The sequence below is a fragment of the Eublepharis macularius genome, chromosome 11 (genome assembly GCF_028583425.1).
Source record: "Eublepharis macularius isolate TG4126 chromosome 11, MPM_Emac_v1.0, whole genome shotgun sequence".
NCBI lineage: Eukaryota > Metazoa > Chordata > Lepidosauria > Squamata > Eublepharidae > Eublepharis > Eublepharis macularius.
This window is the reverse complement of record NC_072800.1, coordinates 422,377-442,619: the sequence shown is the minus strand read 5'-3', so window position 1 is coordinate 442,619 and position 20,243 is coordinate 422,377. Positions and strand designations below refer to the sequence as shown.

The 20,243-nt window shown below is 48.5% G+C and overlaps 1 protein-coding gene across 1 annotated transcript; it reads right to left on the bottom strand.

Moving 5' to 3' along the window:
* Positions 1-2,046: 2,046 nt before the first annotated feature.
* Positions 2,047-6,900, bottom strand: LOC129337803 (interleukin-8-like). The gene is made up of 4 exons (XM_054991753.1): positions 6,744-6,900; positions 6,156-6,291; positions 3,921-4,004; positions 2,047-3,007 (listed from the first exon to the last, which is right to left on the bottom strand). Exons 1-4 carry the CDS (start codon positions 6,811-6,813, stop codon positions 2,986-2,988), a joined length of 312 nt encoding a protein of 103 aa, XP_054847728.1. The 5' UTR covers positions 6,814-6,900; the 3' UTR covers positions 2,047-2,985.
* Between the last annotated feature and the right edge of the window lie 13,343 nt (positions 6,901-20,243).

Below are 20,243 nucleotides of genomic sequence, written 5' to 3'. Positions count from 1 at the left end.
TGGCAGACCCAGTTAATTTCTGGGATTAATCAGGATGGTATTTTGGGGTATATTTTCAGACCAGATATACCAAATCGCATCCCTCTATATGCCCCTCCGTCCGTCAGTAAAGGGCGGTTACCAAGGTGAGGCTGTAATAGTAGCCACTCCCTCGGAAGTGAGAAGGCCAGCGTTCCCTATCTCCTAGGCTTACTGCTGGAGAACATGCAGCTTGGGCTGGCGGCTCCCTGTTGACTGTGGTAGAAGTCTGCCTGAGGCCACCTTGCGCTCTTGCCTTGGGCCCTCCCGAGGCATTCTTCCCGTCTCCTTAGGCCGACTCAGCCACAGATCTTCTGGCCTCTTCCAAGGCCCTCTGTGCTTTTCCTCCTGCCTTTTCTTTGGTGGCAAATCTTCACTGCCTTCAAACTCTCTCACTTATTCAGCTCTTGGAAGAGCGTGGCTCAGGTTGCTGTCCTCACGGCTTTCTCCTGAGGATCTTTGGCCTCGCAGCTGCTCCTCGGCTGCCTCTCTGCCTCTCTCAACTGCCCCTTCTACATATACTCTCTCAGGAAGGTTCCATTCGATCAGCTGTTGACAGTTGGTCACGCCTTGTTCTGATCGGTTCTGGAATTCCAGACTTTAGGATCCCCCTCAAAGCATCCTTCTGAATTGAAAACCTATTCCGGGCTTGAAAGGAACCTTCTACCCTCCCCTCAGCGACACGTCTGAGCGGGGCAGGGGGGGGGGAGATAACGGGCCAGGAAATCCAGAGTGGCTTTTGCAAGGGCGAGAGAATCCACAATGAGGTTCTCCTCTGGGGAGAAGAATGGGGGGGGAGGCTTATTGCAAGAGACAGAGCGAAAGCCCCTCCCCTTGCTCCCCCCCGCCGCCCGCGTTTGCTCAGCCCTCTGCCTGGCTTGTCCCTGCCACTGATTGTTACCCAGGGCTGGGCAGGGGCATTGACAGCTGCCATTTTGAGGGGGGAGGCAACCTGGGGCTCTGTGGAAGCCCCTGCAGCTGAGGTGCTGAAGGAGGAAAAGTTAGATGCAGGAGAAAAAGATGAAGACGCAAAACGAGGTGGCTGGACTCAATAAAAGAAGCCACGTCCTCCAGTGTGCAAGATCTGAGCAAGCCTGTTGCCAATAGGACGTTTTGGAGCTCTTTCCTTCCTAGCGCTGCCATGAGTTGGAAGCAACCTGACCGCCTGTAACACACATATTTACAGTGGATACGAACTTCCCAGGGAACTCAGGGGGTCCCTAGTCTGGTAGGGAACATGTACTATGTAAAACAATATTAAATAAGCTAGTGCATATCTTTGACATGTTTGAAGGTAAATTCATAATTTTTTAAGTTGAAGAATGGTTTGGTATTTAATAAAATATCTACTTTCCTTCCATGAAAAATGTCTATTGTCCTAGTGCAGGCATAGGGGCCCAGTTGCCCACCACTGGCAGGGCGTGATTACATCACTTCCCGAAGTCCTGCCAGCCATGGGAGTGCTCCCACACTTGTGGGAGGAGCAATTTTGGCCCCAAACCGGCTGAATTGGCCCTGTGCAAAGTGGGGGAGCCCTTGCAGTGCCAGCATGATGGTGGAAGAGCTGTCCAGTGCCAGGAGCACAGGGGATCCTAATACAAATGGAGACATCCCAGGGCAGGCAAGGGCCCCTGATATGGATGGGGGGGGGCAGACAGGGCCTGCTCAAAGGCGGGCAGATGGGAGGGGGTTGTGAGCTGCCTCTTTCAGAGGCTATCCCAGGAGGCCTCAGAGCAAGCCGAGAAGCAAGCATGTACGCACTCTTGAATTTGGAAGGTCCCCCTGATGAAGCTGTTGCGAAAGGCACAGGGGTTGTATAAACATTAAAGACTCTTCCCTTTGCACCCTTTGCCTGTTCCCCTTTGTTTTGCCTTGGTGCAGCACCCCCCCTCCTGCCTTTTCTACTGAGTATAAAACAAACAAAATGCCCTGCTCATCTCTGGTTCAGAGCAAACAAAATGCGGCTACTATTTTTTTTTAAAAAAAAAAGAAATGTTTATTACAAGATTTAAAAATATAGTTCTCCAGTTTAATATTAGAATAACTTAATCAGTGCATGTATAGAAAAATACTTTGAATAATACATTGACAATAAATATATAAATAAAACCATAGCCTATTTCACATACAAAAGTGGGATTCAGGATTCTTTTTTTTTTTTTTTTGCATACAGAATTCTTGTTCAGAGAATTCCAAACCATTATTTGACAATATAAATAAATACTTTCTTCAACTGCTAATTTAAAAACTGTATCAGCCAAAAAAATATTTCCAGAAATGGCCATGTAAATAAATAATGTTAGAAAATGTAACACTGAAAATAGTGCCTGGTTCACAGGTAATAAAATAGAGGTGGTTCACAGGTGACAAAGTGCTTCTGACTCGCATGTCCTTGAGGCCCCAGTGGAGCAGAATCCCAGTTGGCTTTCCCAGTCAAACACGGCTGAAGCTGACTGCATTGAGCAATGCTTCTCGCCTGCCAGTGGACTAGGCATGCCGTTTCCCTGGTGGGGCAGAGGATCCCCGTTCCCACCTTCTACCGGTGGTGGTGGGGACGGAGGCAGGGGAACAGGCCTCCAGGGCGTGCTGCCAGGGCAGTGCAACCACACAAAGTGAAGTCATCACGCCACACTGGGAGTGTTCCCACGCTTCGCATGGGACCCATTTGGGCCCCAAACAGGAGTGCGCAGGCATGAAGAGGAAAACCAAGGGAGTGCCAGTCTGTCCCTCGTTCTGCCAGGAACCTGGCAAGGGGACCTGGCAAGCCTACAGTGGAGCTCCACTTTGGTCTTAGTTCTTTTCGTGTATCTTGAAGATTTATAAACGCTGTTTTCTGTGAGTGCTGTTGTAAAATAACTGGGAAACAGGTACCGCAGCAAAAAATCTTCTTTGAAAAAGCAAACTTGATTGAAATGGCTCAGTTTCTTCCAGTGAAGCAAAATGAGAACGCTTCCAAAGCTTCTTTTATTAATGGGCATTGCCTTGAGCCCTGGAATATAGGAAAGAAAAGGGGATATTAGAAGCAAATCCACAGAATGGCTCAGAGTTGCTTAGACCCCAAACAAGCCGGAATGTTGTATGAGTGCTCAGTATTGCTAAAGGCTTGACTTAGACAGGGCGCGTTTTGGTTTTTTAAAAAGCGCCAATACTTACGAGGTTGCACTGATTTCTGTCCTTTTTCTCCTTGGTAATTGGGAGAGCTGGAACCCCCCCACCCCCCGTGTGCTGGTACTTGGTACTGGTGAAAACCATCAAAAAAAGAGTGCCGGTTGTCTGCTCAGGTGTGACCTGTTTTCCAAAGCAATGAGCAGTTTTTCTGGACCAGGTTTTGGTTTTTTGTTTGCTAATTATACCAGTGAGACTGTAGCCGAGGTCATGCATTTTTTTCAAGTGCACAGCTTAGCACAACTGGGCTGGTGCAGCAATAGCCATGTGGCTCTACACAGGACTTCTCTGGGCACTGCTTGGATGAATGCGCAGGAAGGGAGAATGGGCGCGCACGTGTTGGCCCTGCCCTCCCCCTGCACAGGGCAAACGTGTGGAGGAAGTGTCCCCACATACGCTCCCTCCCCATGAGTGCTTTCCAAATGCTGCTCCTGATGGGGAGGGAGCGTATGGGGAGGGACTCGTGCCCCCCATGTACCCTGCTCGTAAGCCAGCAATCATGTAGAGGTGCATGGATACGGCCAGAGCACATGTGCATGGAGGGGTGGTGTGTAGAAGGTTTATGCGGCAAGGTGAGGAGGTTGACTGTGAGGGCAGATTTGGGATGCCTCTAAGTTAGCAGAATGAGAGACAGACACATCCGACCCAGAGAGCTAACACAACCATGAAGTTTCCCTAAAGCGGCAACTGAACTGACAATTTAAGGTATTATTTATTAGACGAGAACAACAACTCACTTGTCCAATATGGCCTTGATGATGATCTTCACCCAGGCAGCTGTGGGCTCCAAGCACACTTCTCTGCCGTCCTTCAGAGTAGCACTGCAGTAAAAGCAAACCAAAAGGGTAAAGCACCTACTCTGGGGAACGTGGCTACGTCAGGACTTGGCTGCTTGCTAAAATCTATTTGTCGAAGAAGACAAGAAATAAGATGCAAACAGTTCCATTTCCAGGGCTACTGATATTCAACAATTCATGGCAGTGTGACTTTCGGTTACTTTTTCATACATGAAATGGGCACAATTCACCAAGGCACAAGCCTTGTGGAAATGCATTATTGGGCCTGCCCAATAACGGAAACGTTTGTTTCCATGGGACTTGTGCAGGGGAGCTGCCTGGGGGATTCTGACCTAAATCGGTGGAGATGTACAAAGAGATCTAGAAGTCCAGGCGGCCAGTTAAGGTCTTTTTCTCTAGACCTGCTCTCAGGGCCTAGCTAGAAGTGACGTATTACACTTGAATGGCAGTGATTTGGTAGTGATCAAGTGGAGCGCAAGTGAACAGGGAGGAACATGTGAGTCTGTTCACTCGCCATTCAAGTGTAACTCGTCACTTCTAGCTTGGCCCTGAGAGCAGTTGCTGCTGCCTGCAGGGGTGAGGGGCGACACAGCCACAAGCGGGGCTTCTGGGGGGGGGGTCTGGCCTTTGGAATGCTCCCCCCACCCAGCACCTGCTTTAGGGCCTGATTGGTGCCAGACCCAATACTTTCTCTTTAGCCAGGCTTTTAATTGACATGTTCCACCTTCTTAAAGTAATTTTTATGATCCACTTCTATACTGAGGGCAGTAGGTTTTCTGTGATATTCTTGCATTTGTTTTCATTGCGCAGTCCACCTGCACAATGCCTCTGGATATGGACCATGAGTCTGTGTAAAGTGCCATCAAGTCACAGATGATTAATGGCACTGCACAGGGACGCCATTTCCCCACTGGGGGCAGGGGATACTCTGCCCCCAGCAGCCACCCCTCACTGCCACTCACCTGGCCAGCAGAGGGAAAGGAGGGATGAGGGCCAGGGATGTGGTGTGTGCGTGCCCTCATCCTCAGCTGATTATGTCATTCCCAGAATGACTCAGAAGCGGTGGCTCACACCAGAGCTGAATTAGTAAAAACTGGCCCCAAAACACTAGTCCCCGGTGCTTCTTGGCCCTCACACTCCCCCTAGTTTTACCTTGGGGGTAATCTGGCAACCCTGTAGCCCCATAGGACAGGGATACCCAATGTGGAACTAGGGTTCCCAGGTGCCTGCTGGTGGTGGGCAAACTCCTGGGGATTTACCCCCTCATCCGCTGATTGCCACAATCGGTGGGAGGGGGTAAGCTCCCAGAGGTTGCCCACCACTGGCAGGCTCCTCAGGAGTGTGCACTGCATGCACGCTCCCAACCAGCGCAGCGACATCACGTCTGGAAGTGACGTTTTTCTGCCACCCACAGGAATTGGTTCCGTGCAGAGCACGGGAGCACTTGCGCAGCTGGCATGGTGACGTCACTTCCAGAAGTGATGTCATCACACCAGCTCTGGGGCGTGCATGCAAAAGAGGACCTTGTGCAGTGCGCAAGGTAAGTGCCAGGGACTCCACCCTCCCAAGGGGGGGGTGAGGGGGTCCTGGCAACCCTACACGGTACCCATGGGAACTGTGGCACTCACCAACAGCATTCCTGATGCCCAACAAGTATTTTTTGGAAGTGGGTGGGCCAAGTGGCCCTCTTGTCTAGCAAAGCTTCTGATTGGCCATTGGAGATCTGACTGTCTGTGCAGATTTTTCAAAGTATTCAGTGGCAACGGCCAGCCACTGCATTGCTTTGTTTTCTCTCCCGCGCCTCCTTCCCAGGGTATTTTTAAAAATCACCCCTCTTCTTCCATGCACTTTCTCTGTGTGTGCAGGTCTGTCAGCCGTTTTATTACTGTGCCCCTTATCCTGGTCAGGATTCCAAGAGTGCCCACAGGCTCAAAATGTTTGGGGGCCCCGACCACGAGGTGTTCTCAAGGCAAGGCATAAATAGGCGTGGTTTGCTGGCGCTTGCCTCTGTGTCATGATGACTCTGGACTTCCTTGGCAGTCTGCCATATAAGTACTAACCAGGGCTGACCCTGTGTAGCTTCTGAGATCTGACCAAACTAAACCAGCCTGAGCCACCCAGGTCAAGGCATAGACACCAGGCCTGTCCTCGGAATAAATAAAGACGGGCACTCACATGACTTCCACATTCTGGCAGTGGGGGCCACTTTGGGTCAGCTTCACATCCTGGATGTTTTTCGGAGGGATGAATTTGGAATGAGTGTTTACACACTGGCACCGCAGCTCACCTCCAATCCGGGCCAGCGAGACACCTGCGTGGGGAGAGGTGGGTAAGCATTGGGTTCAATAAAGAATTGTGTGCGCATGCGAAGTGCCATCCAGTTCCTTCTGACTTGGATGGAAGACCACCAAGGAAATCTAAGGTTGCTACACAGGAACAGGCCAAGGCAAACCACCTTTTGTCTCTTGCCTTGAAAACCCTGAAGGGTCACCATAAGTGAGCTAAAGTGTGGCGCACTTACACACACACACACACACACACACACACACACACACACACACACACACACACACACACACACACACACACACACACTGCTTCCTAAACAAAGGGAAAAAATTAGAAAATGTACTGTATAACAAGGAATTATTTCCTATAACTTTAACATTAGAATTACAATACTTGTAGCTATGAACTTAGCCTTCTTCTCTGAGAATCTTGAATAAAGAGTGACAGGTGTGATCCAAGCTTTGAGTTGCTTACCTTCCGTCTGAGTTGAAGAAAAGAGGAAAAGGGAGAGGAAAAGAGCAGCTGCCGCAACCGTGGCGTTCATCGGGGAGAGCGGAGAGTCCCTTCCTGGGCTGTGCTTCTGAAAGGCAGCGGGAGGCTTCTTTGCCTGAGCAAGTTCATGCCTGACTGAGCTCCGCAACCCTCTTTTAAAGCGTTCTGCCTCTTGTCTCCCCAGAAGTACTCTCTGGATTGCATCAGAGGAAATTCCCAAAGCAGACAAAACTCTGTCACTAAATGAGTCACGGAGATGTAATGGGGTGAAATCCATCTCTGGACAATGTGGTTCCTATGTGGGGTAGAGTTCAACTCATGACTTTCAAAATCATGGGTGTTTAATATTCTAAATATTGTCTACATATTAAATGTCTTTGTATTCAATTGAATATTATTTCTTCATTTTAAAAAAATCACTTCATTTATTGGGTTTCTTTTCATTTTGCTAACAAAAAGTTAAAGGAACTTTTTAGCTTTTGCAAGGATAGAGTTTAAGGTCACGTTAATAATGCATTCATAAGGATTACATCTGGATAGAGGGTTGCTAGCCTCCAGCTGGGCGAAGCTACAGGAGGGCTCCTCCAGGGACAATAAAGCTCCCAACCATATATATAATATAGAATACCTTTATATATATATAATAGACATGAAGGTATATTTAGGCTCTTCAGGCTCTTTGGTTCCATCTTGGCGGGACATCTTACACCCTGCAATCACTTCAGAGAATCTTCTTACATTAGGAGGAACGCCACCTGGAAAAGATACGAAGATACTGCGACACGGGAGCCTTGGACGCCCACAACATGAACTGTTTGACTTCCCTGTACTGGTTCATGGCATAAAAAGAACAGCGGCCCTCCTCACGCAGGATTGTTCTTCACCAGTTGGGTTGTTGGGTATTGTAGGATTCTTAATGAGGAATTTGTGAATATTTAATTAATGCTATTTATTGTATTATATTTGCTGTGTTATTTATTGACTGATCCGGAATGACTGAGTGACATTAGATAGTGGGTGTTAGGAACAGATTTGTACATAGTATACCTTTATATCTCTGATGAGCACTGTAGCCCAATGCACTTTCTAAGAAAATATACTCTTAAAATTATTTAAAATTATTTATGAATGTGTAGGTATATTTGTTTTACCTCCGGTTAGTCATCTATGTTGGTTGGGGCCTCCAGCTGGGGCCTGGAGAGCTCCCAGAATTACAACTGATGAGTTTCCCTGGAGAAAACAGATGCTTTGGCGGGTGAACTGTATGGCCTAAGACCCCACTGAGGTCCTGCCCCTCCCCAAACCCATAGATGGCAACTCTAAGTGCATATGTGGTTTCCGGTGGGTGGCAGTGTGGGTCTGTACCAGAAGAGCAAGATTTGTGTGCAGTAGCAACTTAGAAATCAACTAGATTTCCAATAAATTGTCCCTTATACCAAGAACCAAGGGGAAAATTTCTTGCGAATATTTTATCTAGTCTCCATCTTCTGTCTGACTTTGATCAATTACATTATATTCTTTCAGACACAGACCCTTCTATTTCGAATAGGATGGCCCTCTATGCCCTGGCTGCTAGGAAAATAAGGGCAAATGTGGTAGCCAGGAGAGTAAACACCTGACATAGATTAGAAACCGTTCGGTTTTAATGTTGTTTAATGTTTACATTTTAGACAAAATGCATTTTACAGTAATTTTATTTATATGTATGTAACTACATCTGTATTCTTGTATTTTTTGTTCTGCTTTTAATAAATGATTTTAGATTGTGAAGGCCTACGGCCGCATACAATAAATTCCTCTGTCTCACGGTGAACTAGATTTCCCGGGTGAGATCCCAAAAGCTCCACGCTGGAAATCTAGTTGGTCTCTTAGGTGCTACTGGACCCTAATCTTGCATATGCGGTGGATTTTCTGTTTTATTACTAGCATATTTCCCCTAATTTTTATACTACTCATGAAGCTGCCATATACAGGGTCAGGCCCCTGGTCCGTCAAGGGCCGGCAGTGGCTCTCCAGAGTGTCAGGCCAAGGTCTTTTACGTCACCTCCTGCCCTGTCCCTTTCAACTGGAGCTGCCGGGGATATGGCGCTTGGGACCTTCTGCACGCCAAGCAGGCGCTCTGTGAGCCACAGGCCCTCCCCGAGGGGCCGCTCTGCTTAGCTGGCGCCAGCAGGTTCCTCAGGCTGTTTGGGGCCTTCTTCTGAAGCAAGAGTGGAAGGGCCTCCTAAGCTGAAGGAACGAGGAAGACGCCCCCCCTTTCCTGGGCCGAGTGAGAGGGCACAGCCCCAAGCTGCTAGTCTTAATTCTCTGAAGTTCTGGTAGAGGGGCCCAGGAGCCAAAAAAGGCAATGCCTTCCTGTGAAAATGAGGGCGAGGGGTGAAGTTTGTACTTGTCCAGGCGTTTTGCAGTGTAAATGATTTTTCCCCCAGTGTAAATGATGATATAGTGTGTGGAAGGGGGTAATATTCAGAACCAGAGGATGAATATTTTAATCTTCAACTGCAATTCAGTTTCTGATATTAATGTTCCTGTTCTCCCGCAGATGAACTTCAAAGAGATGGTCCAATGAAAAGATAATTAAATTTCATTAACAAATTCAAGTTTATGTACCTCCTGCCCCCACCAGGACTAATTGAGACCTTAGATCCTGGCTCACTGTAGTTTATATCTTGGATATTTAATATTTTATGGTGATAATTACTTCAACGATAGTTCTGTAGCATATTCTATCTGCTAATTTTGTTTCATCCTGTACTAGTTTTACATTTTGCTTCTCTGATAGCATCTGTTCTGAGTGAACTGATTATTCTTTGGTGGGATACATTTTGTTAGTCTCTAAGGTGCCACTGGACTCTATTTATTCAGCTGCCACCGTCACTCAAAAACCTCCCCAAGCCTGCCCCCTCCCTGTACATCCCTTACCTCTGACAGCACTGGCCAGTGGCCAGAGCTGGCCTGGGCTGGTGAGGTGCAGCGCTCTGTGAGGCTAGCTGGCGCAGTGCAGGTAACTGTGTTTTCTGTGTGCAAACTCTGAAAATGTTTGCGTGGTGTGCTCGTGCATTTCAGGGGGTTAGCTCCCCCAATGTACTTTGTTGACTAAGTTTTTTTCGGCAAGCCGGCGGGGGGGGGGGGGTGTCCCCAGATCTGTTGTTTTCCCTAGTGGCCCTGATCTGTGGGTTTAAGGATCCACATGTGAAGGGGATTTCAAAATTAGATTCATGATTATTCATGAATTTAAAATACAAGCTATAGAGTTCTAGCTCTTTTTGCTTATGTGACACATTAGGAAGCCCTGTCTGTGGAGGGCAATACATTTTTCCATGTTGTATTTGATAAAGTGAGACATTGTGTTGGTCTCTAATGTGATACTGGACTCAAGTTTTGTTCTGCTACTACAGACTAACATAGATATCCACCTGAAAATATTTTCCCTGAGGCTCTTCCTTGTACTACTTTGTCCTGCAACAAATCAGCAAGTTTCTCTCCTCCCTTTCCATACTGAAATCATCCAGAGCACCAGAGACAGTTGTGTTATAAGTGAGGAGAGCAGCACCCGTGCAGGGTGTGGCATCAGTAGCAGCCACGGAGTCCGGCACGCCTCCAAGGGAAACACGGGTGTGTCTTCGATGCCGTCATCCTGCCCCGCAGCAGCTTCCAGGCACTGGGAACGCGTGTTCACTCTGCCGTCTCGTGCTTCCTTGATGTCCAAACAAACTGGGAAGTAATCACATCATAATGTCCACAAAATTCGCTTTCTATATTCTGACATTTTTAATTTTTTTAAATTAATATAGGGAATTTACCTCACTTTTCTATTTTTACAAGCAATCAAGACAACAGGGTTTTCTGCACAGGGGAATTCGGTCGATTCTGGCCCCTACTGCTTCAATTCATCCTCTGATTTCTGCATGCATTTTTTTTTTTTTGCCTTTAGTTTTCACTTCAAGTTTTTGTTATCCCCCAAGTTTTTTCTGGTTCTTTTGAAACCATTTTTACCCCCATCTTTTTCTGGAAGCGATGTGGGTCAATTTTTTCCTTGTGAGTAATGTTTCTTCTGGTTTTCTTTGTCCCACCCTCTCCCACTCACCTCTAATCCACCTTTTGATGATTGGACATTCATCATTGTCAAACCAACTAGTTTTTAATCACCAGTTTCATATTGCTAGATCAACCGATTGTTGTAATAATAGGTGAAGAAGATTCTCTGAGTTCCCAGCGTTCATTTTTAAAAAGGTAAGTAAAAATGCAAAGGGAGGGCAGACATGTGGAACAAACCTCTTCCCCAAGGGCCCAGAGCTTCATACATCAAGCACACACCCTCAGGTTGCAATGTGGTGGGCCCGGCAGAGGGCAGGAGAGAGGAGAAGAGGGTGGAACACCAAAAACAGAATAAAGAGTGTGCACAGGGAAACAGCCGACTACAGTGCAGATTTTTTTTAAAGTTGGGGAATGTGCACTCCTAGGAAAGCTGGGGGAAAGCCGCATAGTGGCCAGAGTGACTACTCATACATGGCAGCACATCTGGTGCGAAAGGTCATGAAAAAAATGCTGCAGTATGGGAACTGAACCGGCGAAATTGACTCGAGCAGACTCAGCTTCAAAGCTGATTACTCAATATAGGATTAATCCGATCAGTGGCTGGGACACTCAAGAAACAATACGAAGCAAGACCGTAGGGTATAGGCAGCAGAGATCTGAATACAAGCCTAAATCCAAATACAGACCCAAACAGTGCTGCTGAAAGAAAACGTAACGTGACATATCAAACGATGCAGAAACTAGCCAGTAAGAGTATACCCACATCAACAGACATTGTAGTATAGGCTACAGTCCCCTTATCACAAGCATGTCTCTGAGACATTTCCTCACAACACAGCTCTATGACCTGCGTAAGAAAGCCCTCCTGAATAATTCAGTCTTGCATAGTTTGCGGAAAGCCAAGAGAGTGGGAGCTTTCCTGGCCTCCTCAGGCAGGCCGTTCCGTAAAGGGGCCGCCACCCCAGAGAAGGCACCTGTACAGACAGGTGCTGATTTTGTCTATTGGCAGAGTGGCGGCAGCCCTGCCTGGTGACGTGGACAAGCTGCCTAGAAGTATATGATTACCGCTTTGACTAGGTTTGCCTCTCCTTGACCATCCTGGTTGATATTACCATTGGTTTGGGTTGGCTATGTGGATCTGAGAGGTAGCAAACATCTCTCTGAGGAAGAGTGTGATCCCAGCTGCTTTGAAAGGAGCAGTCATGAGAACTGAAGGCCCTGTCCCGGGACCAAGTGATCCAACTGATTACTGCTGAGCAGTCAACATTCCATTCGAAGGCAAGGGGCTCAAGCAGGTGGCAGCTTGGCATGTTCAGGCAGTCTTGGAAAAAATGGATGATCTAGACTCACAGGTTTGGGGTGCAAGTAACCTGAGTTGCCCCAACTTTTCCAGAAGAATGACAGGCAATGCATCTCTGTTGATTCTCCTGGATCTCTCCATGCCTCTTAGTACCATTGACCAGAGCCTCCTTCCATAGAGACTTTTGCTTCTCAGCAATCAGTAGCACATTCTGGAGACTTCGGATGAGAGGGTTTTGGGCTGAGGGGATTGAGGAAAGGTATCCCTGGATAGTACAATTGTGCATGCAAAAAAATGAGGAGGGGTCCCTCTTATGGCAGAGTTGAGGTCATCTGATGGGAAGGAGTCTTTTGCTGTAAAAGTCCTCTTGGACAAGATGCTCCAAAGTTTTCTCTCAGTATTCAGTGGTACTTTGCTGGTGTTTAGAGCTACATGCAGTTTGATATTTTCCACGGAATGCATAACAATGGCCCACTGGAGATGGGGTGTGTGTGTGGGGGGGGGGATTTAGCCATGGAAGGTCAGTGTTTGGGGAGGGGAGGGGCCTCAGCAGGGCATAATGCCAAAAAGTCAGCTTGCCGAAACAGCCATTTCATGTGCGATTTTTAAAAATGCCCTGTGTCTTTAAAATGATGTGATCCACTCTGAGCCTGCTTGTGGGATCAGACTAGAGCAGACTAGAGCAGACTACAAATTCAATAAACAAACAAACTCACTTAAAAAACCGAGACTGTTGGAAAAAAGGGACTGTGCAATGTCTCCTTGTACCAAGCACACCAGTACTCCCCAGAGGGCTCAGCAGGGCTCGCCAGGCAGACAGGCCAGGTTCCTCTGCAGGCTTCCCCTCTTCTCTGGGCTGCTGCTGCCTCTTCATTTACTCCGATGACGACTCCTCCCCTCTTCCTTCCAGCTGCCTCCTCCTTCCTTCTTTGCCTAACCTCCATGAGGACAAGATGTGCCCCCAGCATCTCTCTCCATCCGAGCTCAGATAACTAGGCAACAGCAACGGGCAGCAAGATCTTTATGGAAACCGCACGGGACTATCAGTGAGGCTGGCTGCCCAGCCGGGATCAGAAACACGACCAGCCTGTTTTCTGTTCTACTTCATTCCCTTTCTATGTTTCTTTTACTCTTTCTTCTCACCTGAAGGCATCATATGCTGAGCCTGTCACAAAAACAAAGTTTTGGGGCAGACACGACGGTATGAGTCCATCGATCACAAAATTCATTGTCGTCAGAAGGCGACTTTTGCCTCCACCACTCCACTTCCTCTGAACAACGCAGACACCAAATTGGCCCACTCCTGTGGCCAGGCTGACACCCAAGAGCTGAAATAGCCCCAACAAAGCATGTCCCACTGCAGAACCACCCCCAAGGGACAAGGGACTCTGGGGCTGTTGTTCTCCCCTCGTTCAGGAGGATCCTGACATTCTCTTAGTGATGCTTGTCAAAACGGTGACACAAACGGCAGCCAGACCAAACCGAGGAGAAAAAAGTGTATAACTCCCCTGCTCCACAAATGATGTTCTCAAAAAGAAATTATTGCAAAAAAAACACCTCATAGCCTGTGTGCTGAAAAGCAAAGCACATGACGCACATGTGGTGGAGAAACAAAGTCGCACTCTAAGACTGCTCAGCCGGAAGGTGATGCTGAAACAGGAAAGCAAACACAGGCGCCGCTCGTCCCTGGCTTCCTGCCCAGGCGGCAGCAGCAGCAGCAAAGACTGGCCGCAGAGCACTGGGGGGGGGGGGGGGTTTCCCAATCTGCCCTGGCCTTAATCAGCCCCATTATCAGTGTTTGTTCACTCCTGGTTTTGTGCCTCCCCAAGTGATGCATTTCAGGGCTTTCCCTGTTTTCGTACACGGCTGACTTACGATGACTCAGTTTGCAGGATTACCGTTTCAGGTGTGAGCTGCTCTTACCACACCTGGCCAGGAGGAGAGACAGGGAAGTGGTCTTTCCTTCCCTCCCACTTCAACACAATTGCTGTGATGGACTCAACCACTAAGCTACAAAACGGAGTAACTGAGGAGGAAACAGTTGCCAACAACCTGGAAAAAAGTAAACTGTTCCTTCAGGGATGTTATTTACCAGCCCATTTCCACACATTAAACCTCTCTTAAAGGGACAGGACATTTTGTCCTCCAGGTTGTTGGCACTCCAGCTTTGTCAGTCTAATCAATGTCCTTTAAAAAAAAGAAATTACAATATTAATTTCCCCAATAACAATGATGCTCACAGGGCTGTTTTGAAGGAAGAATGCTCCCTTGAACTTCCCCAGAACAGCAGCCATGAGAGTGGATGCAGACAACGGTAATGGGGAGGAATGTCTTCACATACCGTCATTCTTTTGGGGCGAGGCAGAACAGGACTGGGAGAGCTTCAAAGGAGCCTTGTGTGGGGCCGCCGCTTTTCTTCTCTGTTGGCTTCCTGCCAATGTTCCCTCTAAGCGGTGCAGTGTTGTGAGCCAGAAATCCAATTTGTGAGCAGCAACTTGCAAGTTGTGAGCGCGCCTTTTCGAAAACCAGAATCCATTTGATTAAAAGACTTTTGATTTAGGTTGTCTGAGGCATTGGTATTGGGTGCCATCAATATGTTGATGACACCCACTTAGGCATGTGGTTCTCAAATGCTTATGCCTCAATAAAGTTGGTTAGTCTTAAAGATGCTACTGGACTCTTTACTATTTTGCAACTACAGACTAACATGGCTAACTCCTCTGGATCTACAGAGAAGAAGAATTGTGCATCATCCAGCCCCGCAATGCACTCACTCTCTGGCTATTCCCTTCTATGTTTTATATAAAAAGGTGTTGTGAAGCATGCCTGCAAATGGCTCCGACACCATTTCTTTCCACAGGCATCAGTGTATTGTATTGCCAGAGTTTTCTTTGCATTTTGGGAAACATCAGGCAGATGAGCTTCAGTAAGGGTTCCTCTTTGCCCACAAGCAAATCCTAAACAGAATGTGATGGGCAGTCATTCCTCCCTCTACCTCTGCTCTGTCGATTGGCATTTCCTGTCTCTTCTGTGGCCAGGTCTGCAGAAAGAAGAAGGAAGCTGGCTGAAGTTGCAGGGGGAGCACCTATTTAGCTTCCAGCTGAGAGCTGCTCATTGGAACAGCCTAGAACTGGCCTTTAGTCACCTTAGAGGCTTCATGGCTTTAAAACTCTTCCCTTTTCTCTTTGTGAGTTGTGGTCATGGAATCTTTGAAATGAAATCAAGTCATATAGCGTAAAGTCAGCATTGAAGTCCTGCCTTCTCCTTGCTTGCCATTCTGTTTTATGACACTGTATCGCAATGATCTATTCTCCCCTGAAGATATAGGCAGAATGCCATTGATGTACAAAAATACTGGTAAAACTGAGGCCGCAGCTCCCCACTCCCCATGGAGTAATTTAACTAGAGGACAGCCTGTCTTACCAACACGTGTAAAATTTCCAGATTCAGACCCTAGCTCTGTCATGAATTTTCCTTGCCATGCAAGTCTTTGTGACTAGGAAGTCAATTTTTTGTGTGCATGTAAAATAGATTTCCTTAGTCATGAATTTACACACACACAAAAAGAGTATTTCCCTATACCTGGAGCTGGCAACCCTAGGAGTGTGAAACACCACTGCCATCTCCTCCTCCTCCTCCTCCAGCAATGGAAGACGGAGTGAGGGGTGGACTGCAAGCAGGGACAGCACCAGGACTTGGGGATGGGGACTGGATGGGTGTTTCATCGAACCCCAACCATTCCTCCATGGATCCCACACCCTCCTCCTCCTCAAACAGTTTAAAGAGTTCCTCTACCCCCAGCAGCAAGAGCTCTTCGGCCTCCTCCACAGCTCCCACAGGTAAATTTTGGGGAGCGGGAGTCTCTGCTGCCCCAGAGCCCTGCCCAGTACTGCTTCCCACGGGGCAACCAGGACAATCTTGGCACTTCCCCCTATGACCACCCTTGGCCCTCGCCTGAAGCCTCATTGGACCAACAAACAGGAATTAAGGAGGAGAGAAAAGGAGAGAACACTGTGAGCTCTCAGCTGAGGCACCCTCTGAGCTTGGTCCCAGGGACTGGAGCAGCCCTGGATCCACAGGGAGGGGGTAGAGCCCAAGTCCAGCACTCCCAGAGACCGGACCAGATCAGGCACTAATAATCAGGGTGAGCCCTCAGCCAAGGTGCCCACTGAGCTTGACCCCAGGGCCTGGCAGCAGCCCTGGAATCAGAGGGAGGGGCTAGAGCCCTAGCCCAGCACTCCCAGATACCTGACAAGATCAGGCACTAATAATAATGTGAGCCCTCAGCCGAGGTGCGCACAGAGCTTGGCCCCAGGGCCTGGCAACAGCCCTGGAACCAGAGGGAGGGGCTAGAGCCCTAGCCCAGCTCTCCAAGAAACCTGACCAGCTCAGACATTAATAATAATGTGAGCCCTCAGCCGAAGTGCCCAATGAGCTTGGCCCCAGGGCCTGGCAGCAGCCCTGGAACCAGAGGGGATAGATCCCTATCCCACTACACACAGAAAAAATCCCAGCTCCAATGCACTCTCCCTGTCTCTCTCCCAAAAAGCTAGCAACAGCTCTGTCCCACTCCACTGCCTGCTGAAACTGAAAACTAGACTGGGAGCACAGTGCCTTTTATAACCAGAGGTCCCATAGAGCAACACAGGAGGTCTGTGGTTGGCAGTCAAAACTGCCTAACAGGGTTTGCAGGGATGAGATTGGATTTCCCATGGCCACAGAACACTCCCCCCCCCGGTGTCTGCTCCCATGTAACCAATTGTAACCAATTTTGAGCTCCACACTTGGAAGGAAGACCTGTCCATCAAGCTATGTTGGGCTTAGATTGGGGTTTCCAGGGCGACAGAAGGAGTGCAAACAGAGTTCAGGCAGTCCCTCCCTCTGTTGCCAAGGAAATTGATTGAAGGTGCCTGACTGTCTGGCTTCACAAACAGCGGACGAACGCAATGAATGAGGCTTGCGACGACTACTTGTTCGTCTAGAATGGGGTCTCACAAGTGAACCACCGATCGGGCTGTTCGTGGCTTTTTTGCGTTCGTAATGCTGCTCATGCCCTTGTCTACTTACAACTGATCTCCAGACTAGAGATCCATTCCCCATGAGGAAATGGCTGCCTCAGAGGGCAGAGTTTGGGGCATCACATCTTTGCTGTAAACCCTCTGTTCAGGGTCTCCCACTCCCAGACCCTTCCAGCCGCTACTCACCTGTCCAGCAAGGGAAAGGAGGCTGAAAAGGGGGCAAGGAGGCAAGGAGGCACATGCATGAAGCGCTTGTGTGCCCCCAGCATCCCTTGCCAATAATCTCATTCTTGGCATGACCTGGAAGTGACATGGTGTACCAGGGATTCTTTTAAAAAACAGTCCCTAAACATTGCTGGAGGGGGGGAGATTTTTAAAGAACCAGCCCCTGCTGCAAAATGAAGCTTTCAGGTTGCTCCAGAAATGACATCATTGCTGGGGGTTGTGGCCTCGCAGGTGAGTTCTCCCTGCCCCTGAAACAGCTTGGAGGAAGGGGGGGACCTGGCAGCCTGGCCTCTGTCCCTTCCCTTCTCGGACAGCAGCAGTAGGCAGAAAGATCCTTACGAAAACCACGCGGCACTTCCAGTAAAGCTGGCTGCCCAGGCAGGATCAGAAACACAACAAGGATCTTTTCCGTTTTATTCCGTTCCCTTTCTATGTTCCTTTTGACTTGGTCTTTCTTTTGTTCATTTGTAAGTGCTCACCTGAAGGGATCATATACTGAAGCTTGTCATACAAAAACAAAGCTTTGGGTCAGACACAATGGCATGGGTCCTTCTAGGGAATTTTGGGTGTGCCCGATTTGGCCTGGACGAAAGGTGGTTTCAGCGTGCAAATCCCCCATGTCCATACACCTCAGTGCAGTCCTGAGATCCCTTATCTCTGCGTCATGCAAGTCAGAGCTTTGTGCTGGTGAAAAAGTTGTGCCATTTGGAAGGGAACAGTCTACCAGTCATGGAGCTGAAGACGTGTTTAGAGGCAAATTCAGCACAGGTGTCCACTGTGGCTCACAGGCCTATGTTCCCAGAGGAGCATCAGTGCCAATGGTTTTCCCTGCTCAAGCCAGGCCAGGCCTTGCAAACCTCCGTGACCCTCTTTGCCTGCAGGCAGGTGGCCCTAGATGGCCCTAGAGATCCCCTGTGAGCAGTGCCAAGGTAGCAAAATCCCAAATGAGCAGTCGGCAGAGGAATTGTTTGACTGAGGGGTGTGGATGGAGCACCAGGGCAGATGGAGAACCAGTGAGGAGACACGATTAGAGTGTAGGCCTCATCTAAACCTTGGACAAGTTGTACATTCTCAGTCTAACCTCCATCACAAGGTTGTTGTGAAGATAAAATGGGGAGAACTATGCAAGTCACTTTGGAGAAAGGTGGGATATAAATGACCTAAGTAAGTAAGTAAGTAAGTAGAAATGTGGAGAAATATCAATCTGGTGTTTAGTAGTACTGGAGAAAGCTGTTTTTCATTAATGTGTATCAAAATGCATTTTTTAGATCTCTAGACAAAGTGTTCACGTACTTCATTTTAGAATTCAAGTGTTTTTGAAAATCTGTCAGTGGCATAATGTATGCCAAGGGAAAGAGTTCTGGAGGTATCTGGTAGCAAGCAAACAACACATGAACACAACAAAGGAGTTAAGCGAGAGGCAATACACATATCAAAAAGTTGAGTTTTCACCTAGTCAAAGACTTCATTCCAGGGTGTGCCCAATTTATCCATGAAGCCTTGATTTGAGCTGACCGTCCCTCATTCACAGCCTATTGAACCCTGTCGGCCAAAGTACATGATACAATTTCTAATGACAGCTGCAAAGGATCCAGTCCTGACTTGTTGGAAATCTCCCTGTGTAGTTTGGCCCTGAGACAGCTCTCTCTCACAGGGTAGATGAGTTGGCAGGGCCCAAAGTTTACTTTGGCATGCAGACGCACATGAATGGCAGTTCCTTCTCATGCAGCTCTCTAAGAAGGAACTGGAGAGCAGGAATCCACTTCTGCCTCTGCATTTGTGCCTGCCCTTTACTTTTCAGGACTCAGGGGGTCTCGCTCAATGACCTGGGTTTGGGGGCCCCTGGACTCAGCTCACAGTCACATGCGCCATTGCAGGATCCACAGCTGAAGCGCCTGTTCCTCGCAGGGGCTTGTGAGTGCTGTGAGGGGGGAGGGACTTCAGGCTTCCCTCCTACGCAGGAACATCCTTGAAGCTGCCTTAGGCTGAATCAGATGGCTGGTTTCCACACGGCTTACCTTATTCTGCAAAATAGCGAAATCTCGTGTGAAGCTGCTATTATTGCGTGAGAAGACGCAATAACAGCATCTTCTCATGAAATCTTGCGTGAAGCTGCTATTATTGTGCGAGAAGACGCAATAACAGCGTCTTTTCATGAAATTTCGCACGAGATTTCGCTATTTTGCAGAATAAGGTAAGCCATGTGGAAACAGTCCTGGGTGGCCCACCAAGGTCAGTCTCATCGATTGTGGCTGGCAGTGGCTCTCCAGGGCCTCCACAGAAGTATTTCACATCACATCACCCACTACGTGATCCTTTGAACTGGAGACACCCAGGGTGGCACCAGGAACCTCCTGCATGTTCTGCCACAGCCTCTCCTGCACCATTTTGGGGGGTGGGGGGTGTTTGCCCTCTTCCCTGGCTCCATGTATCCTGGGATCATGTGACTCATGGAGCCTGAGAAAGGGGACAAACAGTCCCCTACGGCTTGGGACTGTTTGGGAAAATGATGCGGGAGGGGAGCCTGAAGCCCCTCCTCCCTGCTGACAGTGCTCATGATGAGCCTCTGCAAGCAACAGGCTCTGCCGTAGGGGAGCCCCCCAATGACACGTGTGACTGCAGACTTGGCCTGTATTTTTAGCTAGAACCAAAAACTCTGCCAGGAGGTGAGCAGGGATCCATGCTGAAAGAGAACCCAGAGAGAGAGCGGAAGAGTGGGGCCCAGGGGGCAGGAGGGAGGAAGGGTGCGAACGTATCAGAGGAGATAATCCCCAGTTCCTGCTCGCCTTCTAGTACTTGGAGGTGCATTTCACACGGCAGCACCAGCACTCACACCCCCGCACCCCGCAGCACATATTTGAGCTCTCACAAGCTGAATCAGTGAGTTTCAAAAAGGGGGAG